The sequence below is a fragment of the Urocampus carinirostris genome, chromosome 17 (genome assembly GCF_059441175.1).
Source record: "Urocampus carinirostris isolate Australia breed hairy pipefish chromosome 17, RoL_Ucar_1.0, whole genome shotgun sequence".
NCBI classification, from domain to species: Eukaryota; Metazoa; Chordata; class Actinopteri; order Syngnathiformes; family Syngnathidae; genus Urocampus; species Urocampus carinirostris.
The window spans coordinates 25,004,997-25,017,311 of NC_142365.1; the positions used below are offsets into that span (position 1 = coordinate 25,004,997).

The 12,315-nt window shown below is 36.9% G+C and overlaps 1 protein-coding gene across 1 annotated transcript in view; it reads left to right on the forward strand.

Annotated features, from left to right (window-relative positions):
* The window catches only part of med13a (mediator complex subunit 13a), a 166,748-nt gene that overhangs the window by 98,880 nt on the left and 55,553 nt on the right, over positions 1-12,315 (forward strand). The window contains exons 4-6 of the mRNA XM_088320935.1: positions 644-789; positions 7,986-8,186; positions 11,360-11,554. Of these exons, the coding sequence (XP_088177061.1) occupies positions 644-789; positions 7,986-8,186; positions 11,360-11,554 (542 nt within the window). The remainder of the gene's footprint in view (positions 1-643; positions 790-7,985; positions 8,187-11,359; positions 11,555-12,315) is intronic.

The following is a 12,315-nucleotide window of genomic DNA, read 5'->3' on the forward strand; positions in this document are numbered from 1 at the left end:
GAGGAGGGGAGACTGGACTGTATGTATATATATATATATATATATATATATATATATATATATATATATATATATATATATATATATATATACTGTATGTATGCTTAAATCTAAACCTAAACATGATCATCCTTTTCGTTTTGCTTGCGGGTGATAATATATTTAAAAAAATCATTTATTTTATTCATTTCCTCTAATTATACTAAAGAAGATGGATACAGTATATCATGGGTTCATTTTGATGGTGTATGTTATAGGAGTCACTACTATTATATGTTTGAAAAGCCATTTCTTTGTTTTCTAATTTTATTTTCACTAGCAAGGAAAAAATAGAGGTAGACACCTAAAAGTTTCAGCCTTAGTCCCTTGGGACACATTTCTAGGGTTTTATTCTTATATTTCACAGCTGTTTTTGTGCAAATAGTTTGTTTCCTTTTATGTGTTATGATTAATGTATTTTTTTTAATATGTGCCTAAATAAAAGCCACAAACAAACAAATGTTAACTATTTTGCTCACATCAAATGTTCAAAAATGATTTCAAACTTTATATTTTGTACTTAGTTAATAATGTTAGCCTTACTGATTCTCCTCTTTACGATGCATCCACAGAACACTCATTTTTATCTTGTTTTTCTTCACAGCGAGCACCTATCCTGCGCCTTCACCTTCTTCTTGCATGGTGAGAGCAACGTATGCACCAGTGTGGAGATCAACCAGCACCAGCCCGTTTACCATCTAACTGATGAGCACCTTACGCTTGCTCAGCAGACATCCACTCCCTTCCAAGGTGATTTGCTTACAGGGTTCTTGAGGGTGCTTCAAATACTTGAAAATGCTTGAACTTTAGTGCTGTGTTTTCAAGGTCAGGGGAATGTTTGAATATATGGTGAAGTGCTTAAAATTGTTGCTATTGCTATGTTTTTTGGCAGTTTGACTCTGTAAACCACGCATAAATTAAAAACAAATGTGAAAAGTGCTTAAAAATAACCCCAACATGCCTGCCCTGTCTGCTTGTCATTATGGCGTTGTCATGTAAAGCGTAACCGCCCCATACTGGTCACACCCAAGGGGACAGCTCCATTGAGAAAACCATCTATTTTGGCTCGGCTCACTGAGCCAGCTCTTTTGGCTCCCCAGTATTTTTTATTTTTTTAATGATGAAATTGTACCAACCGTGACACACGGCAAAAACACAAACGAAAAGCCACAATTGCTTACCTCTAAGATGAAATGAGCAGAATAAATAGCTGTTCACTGCAATTACTTTCTGTTTCTGAGCTGGCCTCTCACGTTATGTTAACGGGATTCACCATTTTTAAAGGGTTGTTTTCCTTGAATTATGTCACAGCTGTTCGGCCAAGATGGGTCGACATAACTAAAGACAAATTTTGTTGAGTGCCCCGGCGCGTGGAATATATTGCAAAGAATATGTGGCAAGACCAGTATTTAGGGATGTTACTTTTAAAAAAAATAGTTACAGTGACTCACTACTTCTTCCAAAAACTAACTGAGATAGTAACTAAATTACTCTTGAGTAAAAGTAGCAAGTTACCAGGGAAAGTAACTATTTTTTTTACTTTTTACTTGTTGTCTGTCAAATAATTTAATATTTTCTGAGCAAAATGAAACACCTCGTTTACTTGTAGGGTTTTGTTGTTGCTTGAATTCCTACATCAACAATTATTATGTCACATTATGCACGGAATGACTTATTATAAGGGAAAAATAAAGAAAAAACACAAATATTGGAAAGAAAACAGAAGAAAAATACAATAACAAAAGGAAAAAAGAGAGATAAAAAGAATACACTTTAAACTTTTATATAAACACATTAACATTGAAAAACACAGGAAATACTGTAATTAAAATATTTATAAATCTACAAAAAATGATAAAAAACAAAACAAAACTATTTTAACCTTTTTATCCTTAACAAATTAATTGATTAAATTACATTTAAATTTAACGTTAACAACACAGAAGGAGTCATTTCCCCTGTGTTGACTTCCAAAAGTCGTCTCATAGAGCCGTTTAGTTTGCAAACAATTCGAGTCCGATGCTGTCAGAACTCACATGAATTTTCTTTTGGCACATTAGTAAATACAATATTTGGAATCAATATCTAACTATATGGTAGTCGCAATTTTGACGGGTGACGTGATCCGAAATGACATGACATAAACACCTCGGCGGTGAGTGGAAAACCGCTTTGTTCAAAGTAACGCTCTGCTTTTGTCAGTAACGATAGGAGGGTTGTAAAAATAATGAGTTGGATTACCCGTTACTGAAAACAATAATGCCCGTACGTAATGTTATTTCCAACACTGGCATGACATATTTCAGTGACTTGTGACAGCGTGAAGACACAACCTTATCAACAGTCTGGCGGCCGGCCAGTGGGCCGTCGGAACGTCAAGGGGTTAACCACCTTTTTCTGAAATAACAAATGTGCTAAAATCATAATTAATCTTGTGTTGTTAAGATAACAATGTTGTGTAATTTACAAAGATACCACTTAGTTCAATTGCCCAGGCATGTGAAAAACAAGTTAATATATCATTGTATTTGATTGATGAGTGTTGTGTGTTATTTGACAACGCACACACACTCATATCCTTCCACCAACTGCCATACATTACAGGTTATTTACAACCTATTTAGTTGTTCAACATGCGCTTAGAATGGCATTCATATATGCCATCATCAATCCCCAGTAAAACAATTTGCTTGATACCCTCACAGTTGTATCCCTATTTCCTTTGTCGTCAATATTAGATATAAGTTAAGAATATAAGATAAAAATACATTCAAATAAACCCCTGTTATTTAGTCCCCAAAACACATATTTAAATAAACCAATGGTGGGCTTTGCATTTCACACCTAGGCCTTTAGTAAGCTGAAGCAATCCAACCGTCAATAACTATTTTGGCTATGAATCATTTACCGCAGCTACATCTGCGACACATGTAAAAAACATCAGTAATAGTATTGTACATTTGCAATTTTATTTAGCAATATAACCACATTTCACACACCAAAACACCTTTTTTTATATGTGCACAAATCTGCCCTAAAAATTTTTTCAAGATAATGCTGAAACTCGAGCCTGTACTGTCGCATTTCTGAGAAATTTTTTATTCGATTTAGGGCTTAAAATTTCTGTTCGATTACAGCAGTGGACACAGGGATCTTTTTTCCCCCACCTTTTCATTTTTATTTATATTTATATTTTATTTGTGAAACCGGTAATGTTTCCCTAGACCTGCCAGAAGGCACTGGTTTGCCAATTCGGAATCTGTTTGGCTTAACCAAACCCAGCTTTATTGAACACTTGATGTTATGCCTCTGGGCTTTCAGAAGTTTGTGAAGGCCTCTAGGTAGATTTCCGACAAGTAATGGGGGAAATTTGATTGGTTAAATGCTACAAATGAAAGCACACATCTGCAACAGCACAACCTGGGGGAAAGCAATAAAAGGAAGCAGACAGATAATTTGGAGTTATTTAATAAGTATTCATGGACAAAATATAATACCATAACTAGATTCTGATATGTTTAAGCCAGGGGAGAAGGCCTTGCTGGCCCTGACGGCCCACTACTGATATAAACAAAACTAGGCTGAGAATTGTCCTGTAGCTTCACATCAGTTCTACAAATACAACCCAGCGCTCTCATCTTTATGCTTCCACTTTAGTGTAATTACATTATTTTTCTCTCCCCACAGCTATTTTAGATTTGTGAGTAATCACTCAGTAAAACTGATATCCCTCTCACCCCACAACAAAGCATACAAATGTCCCATTTACCAATTAGATTGGTAATGATATCATTTTATTAGTCTATAAATTAGCGTCACTCTCTCACATAAACACATACCTCACGCATCCCGTCTGTGAAAACACAACAAATTGATGAAATTACTCTAATTGCTTTTGTGAGTGCAGTCTTGACAGTATTTTACTGTTCATTTGGTTGAACAGCAGTAAACAAAAACATTAATCTACTCCTCCATTGTTAAATTTGAGAGGTATTTATTTTGTCAATAGCAATTTGGTAATCTTACCTGTATATTTTTGCAATAGTATTGCAGCATTTATTATACATTTAGCAAATAACATGTATTATTTATTAATGGTGGATGGATGGATGGATGGATGAATAAAAATAGAAAAAAATAGTTATTACAAATAGTGATGGCAGAACATGTCATGTTTATGTCATCGCTCATTTTTTTTTTTTTGTCATTTTGATTGTTATTTGCTTTAAAGACCCATTCATTTTGTGAGTAATGTAGGCTTTATTTGTATTTTTCCACATACTGTAAATTCCGGACCACAGGCCGCTACTTTTTTTCATGGTGGCATCAAGGAAAACAGCGAGCTGCTCTTTTCCACAACGCATGCTCTCTAAATACAAAAGAGCGCAGTGATGTCTGGAAACATGTATTCCCGCTTTTCCAGGGAATTCGTTTTTGACAACATTATTCATAAAAGGATCATAATGGGAGGTTTGACAGTATTAGATATTCATAACCTACTCATATTATTTCAACTTTTTAACCCACAAATGAAGTCCTCTATTTATACATCAAATTGAACAGCAGTGAACGCTATCCATCAAAAAAAAAAACAACACTACTCTTTTCGTATCATCCATGTCCATGTCAGTTCCCTTAAGATTCCTTTGATCCACGAGGAACGCTAACAAGTGAATGCAATATGGTACATTGCTTCGGTAACCATTAATAACAATAATATAAAAAGCCACATATGTGTTGCAATATGGCACTATTCTCAATTGTATGGTTTCCCTGGCACTGAAGTTTTATGAACAACAACACAAAATTGAACAAGACAAAATCCCTGAAAATGCAGAACAATTAAATGTAATCAAATATATAAACTATTTACTGCTATGAATGAATGACAAAGTGCAAAAAATATAAATTCAAATTAAGAAAAAAAAACCCACTAGATCAGCTGTCTCTAAGATTGAATGCACTCTGCTTCAGAGCAATCATCACATTAAAATGAGTCTAAATCTGGCTCATTTTCTTTTTTTTTTATACATACAGTACTTTCTTTATTTTTTGTTCTCTGTAGTGAACTCCTATAGAACCTTTAGAGCCCTTTCTGTGTTTGTAATTTAGTGTGACGTAGCCAAGGTGCACATGCATTCCTGAGGCAGAATGGCAGAATTTATGTCAGTTTATAGCAGCCCAATGACATGAAAATATAGTGGATAGTAACAGATGAAAATAGCACAAATTATGCGTTAGCAGCAAGATAGCGACTTTTTTTAAGTCATTAAGGTCAACAAAAAAGAGTTGTTTTGATCGGCTCTAGATTTCTTCCTTTGAAGGTACTGGACAAATTGAATAATTGGCCTTGAAAGTGCTTGAAAAGTGTCTGAATTTGACCATGAAAAAGGTGTACGAACCCTAAATGACATCACAGCTCTACAGGAAACAAACCAGATGGGTCAACTTAAAGACTAAATTTCTAGAGTCTCCTGGCGTGTGGAGTATTTTTCAACATATTTGCATAATGTTGGGAAGGAACACTACACGGTCTGTGCATAATTGAAAAATAAAAATACCTTTAAAACCGGGACAGGAGGAGAAAACCATTCTCCGATAGCAGGTACTTGCTTTGCATGGCTGACACCGCTATCAGTTAGTGTGTAAAAAAGGGAAAAATGTGAAGCAAATTGTAAAGTGCTTTGGGAGGTCTTCATTGACTTGAAAAGCTTTATATAAATGCAGATCATTTACATTTACTCTATCCACTGAAGCTCCATCCAGCTTCACTCTGTCCTCACTTCCTCCCCTCCTTGTCCCCTCACCTCCGTGGAGCTCAGTTTACTGTCGGACAAAGCAGACCTCTCCAGGATGTGACCCCATAAAAGGGCGCCGAGTGAAATGAGTGAACTCTCAGTCCATTACGCTGATCTGAAAACATTTGACATGTCTTCAGGGAGCCTGAGATGCACTCCAAGCGTAGAAAAAGGAGGGTGAATGCTTTAAGGGTAAAGTACAACTGTGCTGACTTTCATCTTGTTTCCGTGCTGGAGAAAAGATGCAAAGAGATTGAAGTGCTCGGATTCAATTAAGGTTTAATACGATCAACCCGAGCGGTATTTTGTCGTGTCGTAACAGAGAAACCTGACCTTGTCGTTCTACAATGTTATAGGTCATATCTCCTAAATTTGCTGTCAGCTGTTATGACACTTTAAGCTACAGGGATTTCCGGAAATCAAGGCCAAGCTGTTTCATGCTTTACCTTTAAGAGTCTCACTTGGTCCTAGCAAATTGGACAGAATGACAACTATTAAAGACAAATACTCTGAAAGATCTATTCCTTGACAATGGTGTTATTATCAAGGCTGTTTTGGTCAACTGTATCAGTAGATGATTACCAATTATTTCTGAGACTGTCAAGTTGAAACTTTAGTAGACACTCAAAATAAGGAGAGAAGACATCAATGGATTTCAAATTTCATCCCGTCCTAAGGCTTTCCTTGGGGCCCCTCTTTTTATTAAATCTTTAAGGTACAAAAAACAGATCAGCTTTAAAGGGTGTGATGATCTAAGAACAGCAACATGGTTGGCCAATCGCAAAAATGATGAAAAAGTCAAAACAGCTAACAACTGTGCGCAATAATAGTCAAAATGAAGAACTGGCATCCTATAAAATCTCGTTTGCATCGGTCCATCATTAAAAAAAAAAATCTTATCAGCGACCGATCTCAAATTCTAGCGTCGGTAATGTCAACTTTTGAATTGTTCCCAATGCGCCATGGAAAAACCTGGAAAATCGACGTCTTTTTTTTTCATTTATTGAAAAAAAATGCAAAATGAAGAGAGGGAATTAAATCCTGAAAAATAATTTTTTCCCATCTCTTTCTAACTGCTATTTCTGAACAACATCGAGCAGTAGTTAGGAATGAATGGATGAATTATCTTGGTATTGCATTTGATTTTAGAGGTCTTTAAAAAGTCCTAAAAAGTCTTGAACTTAACTTAGGCGGTAGGAACCCTGTGCAAAATCAATGATTCACATCCGTTTTTTTCTTTTAATGGTATTGGGGAAAAAAAGGAAAAAGTGGCCTTAAAATGTGCTTGCATTTGGCCATGAAAAAAGTGTGCGAACCCTGTTCCTTATCCTCATTTTTCTTGTCTTCGCTAGCCAGTTCTGACATCCTTGAATCTCTTCGCCGCTGCGGTCACGGGATCAATACTCGAGGCTGGAGGCCATCTCGTATCCTAATGAAAAAGAGAGGGCCATTAACAAATGCTCGCTCGCACACCCGCCCCGCCAGTCAAAGCATTTATATAACCCTTCGTCACTTGCGACGTATGATAGATGCATGGGGTGAGGAGATGCATAACAAGCCAATATAGTGAGCGCCATACAACCTCCTCCCCCCATGCGTTGATATTCATATGGTTTTCATGCACATATGCATTATGCATGTCGGTTTATTGTGGTATATCCATTTGCTGATGGATGAAGGTCTGTTCTATAAGCGGACTGATGGGCTCTTTGTGACTCCATATGTCTGCGCAGTGAAGTGTGTTTGTCAAGGAATGGCCCCTTTTTATAAGCCTCTGTTTATGGCCTCTGAGAGGCTGCCGCTTGCCAATAATTGACGTCTGGATTGCTCTGTAAGTATTTGGCAACTCCGCCGGGAGTTGGCTGAGTCCTGCATTGCCAAGGAAAGGTCACTATGCCCCTCAATAGGCCTGAGATGACAGAATGATGAGGAAACCAAAGTGTAAAGAAAGGAAAGATTATGAGAATGTAAAGGATTCAATTGTAAGAGTGACAACGGAGCTGAACATGTTGAATAAAAAGAAATGATTGACAAGGTTTTAAGTCAGGACTAAGAAAAGGGAAAGGCAAATAAGACATTTAGAGAAAGATTAAGGGCTAATAATAGAAAGTGTGTCTTAGTGTTCTCACAAATGTCCCATTTCCATAGTCATCCTGAGTCCTTTTGGGCTTAATGGGACGCTGACCGGCCAATCGTTCAAGATGTCCGACCCACCCACCCAGAAGCTGATTGAAGAATGGAACCAGTTTTATCCCATCAGTCCTGGTGTCAAGGACAGTTCGTTAGAGGAGAGAATGGAAGATATGGATTGGGAAGATGATTCTCTGGCAGCTGTAGAGGTCCTTGTTGGTAAGTCTTTTTCCAGATTTAGTGCTGTATTAAACAATTACTGCTACATTTGATTAATCTCTCATTTTTTTTTTTCATAAGAAAATCATATAATTGGCAAAATATGTTTTAATTTATAATAACGTGTTGTGATTTTGTACGGAGCAGGAAATGTCAAGGTGCTAATAAAACAGATGGTATTTTATCACAAAATCATCAACAATGTTACAAATAAATGATCAAAAACGACAATAAAACTCAGAAATATAAACCAGACCTCACATGCCAGGATAAAACAGGAAAATAGTTAGGCGGTATTAATGGTGATAAATGGATGGGGAAAATGAAATTGCCTGACAACGGGTGCTGTCCAAAATGTCCTTATGAAGGGTCAGTCTGATTAGGGTAAGGTGTGGGGTCATTGTCCAAAAAACTGATTAGGCGCCCTCATGTGGACGAAAGCACGTCAGACCCAAACATAAGGACACTTTGGAAAGCACCCGCTGTCAAGTCATTTTCCTTTTTCACATTCATTTTTCCAGTGTCAAGAGCACTGTCACCTTTTTACAGTGTCATCCTGATTTGTGAGGTTTAGATTTTGTTTTATGGTTCTGACAGTTTTATTGTTGTTTTTGACTGTTAGTTACTTTTTTATGATCTTGGTTTTTGAGCAACTTCTAATGCTTCCTGCGTTTGGGTCCACCGCAAAACACAACATTATACCTTAGTGACCTTAGTTACCCTTTTTCAAACCTAGATCAGGGATTTTAAACTCAGTTTGGCTCTGGGGCCGAAACCAGCTCTTCTGTTCTCAGGCAGGCCGGATCAGTAAAAGGATGTCAACTTGAATTTTTCAGCTCTCTGTAGTTTTTCAGTAGTTATCCTCATGATTCAAGCTACTTTAGTGTCCTTCATATTATAATTGTGGATGACATTGGATCTTTTCAAAGTACAAGACACTTGTTCGAAAACAATGCGAAAATAAAAATGCATTTTTGGCATTGGATGTGTTAACTGGTTTAATTTAAAAGTTGACTAAATGCAGTTTTACACCTGAACCTACTCACCACGCTTGAGTTTCAAGAGGGAGCTATGAAAATTATATACTTTTTGCCTTAATTGTCGTACTGATTTTCAAGTGAATAAAAAAATACAAACTAAATTTTTTAGCAGTGCATTGGCGTAAGATTAGACTATCGGATCAAACTAATAGGCTTGGCCTACCAAAGCTGAGTAAATCCTTTATTGCCATCTAGAGGCCAGGTGAAGTATTTGGTTTGCATTCATTTTAAACATCCAAAGTTTTGAAAACAAACTAGTGACTCGCTTTTTTTTTTAAATACTCAGAAACTTATGGCGTGCCAAATTGAATCATCCAATGGGCTGTGTCACACCTGACATAGATAATGAAGCACATACATGTGTTGCCTCACAAATACAAGAATCATTTGTCAATTATTTACTGTAAAGAACCTGAAATTCTGAAGATTTTGACATCGCAAAAAATTGATAATTTTTTGCAAGTATTCATTTTCCTTTCTCATTTTTATAGTCCGATGTGCCTCGTGTATAGAAAAGATATATGAAAAATGTTTCATTTTTTGGTGGGGGCGCCTTATAATGAGGAAAATACTGTACTGTTTTTTTCTTATTTTACTCAATAAAATGTTTTATAAAAGAAAAACAATATTATTTAAGATGAGCAACATTATCTGCTTTGGTATGAAGAATATTTTTCTTCAAAAAAAAACGACCATTATACTTTAATTACTAAATCTTTTCCTCAATTCCTAACAAGCCTGTTTGCACTAGAGATTTTCTAATACACTAAAATGATGAGTTGATTAAGAAAGATTGTTGGCAATTCATTTGATAATAGATTGATTGCCAATCAATCTGTTAGTTTAGGGGAGTCGAACATGCAATCCCCGGGACGGATCAGGCATGCCAAGGGTTTTAAGAATGCCTGCCAAGACGAAGCAGTTTTAAATATGTCTGGCCAGAGTCAGACGCCACTCGCAAAGCAACTGGAGCTCTATTTCTTTCTCTTGCTTCCCTTTTTTCTTTTGTTCTTTTTTTCTTTCTTTTGCTCTCTATTTTTTCCTCTATATTTCTCTTTCTCTCTCTTTTGTTTCTTGCACTATGTCCATCTCTTTGCCTCCTTTTTTCTATTTTCTCTCTTGCTTTCTCTTAATCCTTTTCCCTCTCTTTTTTTCTTCTCACCTTTTCTCTCTTGCTTTCTCTTTATCTGTCTCGCTCCCTATTTTTTCTCCATTTCTCTTTCTCTTTTCTTCTTCGTTTCTCTTTTTCTCTTTGTCTCTTTTTGACTTTTGTCCCCTCTGTTTCTTTGCTCCTTTTCTCTCTCTCTGTCTTTCTCACTTACTTTCTTTTTATTTTTAGCTCTCTTTCTCTCTCTTTTTCTGTCTCTTTCGATTATTTTTATCTATTTCGCTTTCTCTTCACTCTGTTTTTTTGCTTTTTTCTCTCTTTTTCCTGTCTATCATTTCTCCTTTTTCTTTCTCCTTTTCTCTAATTCTTTTCTCTTTCCTACTCTCTTTTGTTTCTGTCCCTTTCTCCTTTTCTTTATTTTCTTTTGACTCTTTCTCATTTTTATTTCTCTCTTTTTCTCATTCCCCTTTCACTCTTTTTTTCTCTCTCTCTTTCCTTTCTCTCTCTCTCTCCCTCTCTCTCTCTCTCTCTCTCTGCCTCTATTGTCTCTCGCTCTCCCCTCTTTTTGTCTCTCTTTCCCTTTACACTCTTTTTTTAATATATTTCTCTCTTTCACTCTCCCACTTTCCCCCTTATCTTTTTTCATTCTTCTCTTTTTCCATCATTTTTAGTTCTCTTGCTTTTTCTCTCTTTCTTTCTATTTTTCATTCTCTCTTTTTCATTCTCTTTCCTTCTCTATCTTTCTCTCTTTCTTTCCCTCTCTTTCTTTCTCTTTATTTCTCTCTCTTTCTCTCTCTATTCTCTTTAATTGTCTCTCTCCACTTTTAATCTTTGTTTACCACTCTTTCTCTTTGTCTCACTCTTTTCCTTTATTTATTTCTCTCCCTTTCTTTTTTGCCCCTGTGAAAATGATTTTCCTACCATGTGGCCCCTGGGCTCAAACCAGTTTGACAACCCTGCATTAGTTGTTGCACTTTAGTTTAAAAAATCATTTTGAACTTATGTTTCTGTGCACGTGTGTTCAGGTGGTGTGCGAATGGTGTACCCAGCCTGTTTAGTGCTCGTGCCCCAGTCAGATATCCCCGTCGTGGCCCCTGTGGGGCCCTCCCAATGCACTGCCGTTTGTTTGGGTGCTCATCAAGTGCCTGCATCCCAGCGAGAGCCTGCCATGTCACTGGTGACCCTCACCCCACCCACTTCGCCTGAAGAAGTGCACACAGGTATAGTAAGAAACACACACTCAACAGAACATTTTTGAGGTTATTCCCAAATTCTTAAACATGCAAGTTATCAAAAAATAGTACATACTCTCTTTCTCTCTTTCTCTATCGCTCTCTCGGGAAAACTACCTGCAACTGAAAATGTAAACAACCATATATTCCGAACTATAAGTTGCAGTTTTCTGTCATAGTTTGGCCAAGGGTGCGACCTATACTCCAGTGAGACTTATACGTATGTGAAATTATTAAAACATTATTACTGGGTATATCATTTCAAAAGGTATTTTCACATAAAACTGTAAGAAGGCGCTCTGGGCCTCATTTCAACTATGGCCTCATTCCACCCCACGTGAAATGCACGCATGTTAGGCAGCCAATGAGCGCCAACCCAGAACAGACAAAATAGGAAGGCCCTCGGCAGCCCCGACACTAACAGGGAGCTAGCTGGACAAAGTTATACCAACAGTGACACACGCAGCGAAAAACACAGACAAAAAGCCTCAATTGCCTACCTCCAAGCAGAAATGAGCAGTATGCAATCGCTGTTTACTGGTTTAGAGCTGGCATCACATGTTGTGTTAATGGGATTCGCCATTTTGTAAGTGCTGTTCCTTCAATGTCATCACAGCTTTACAAGAAACAAGCTAGATGGGTGAAATGAAATGAAATGATCTGCATTTATATAGCGCTTTTCAAGTCAATGACTTCCCAAAGCGCTTTACATTGTGCTTCACATTTCCCAATAGCGGCCATGATCTGTG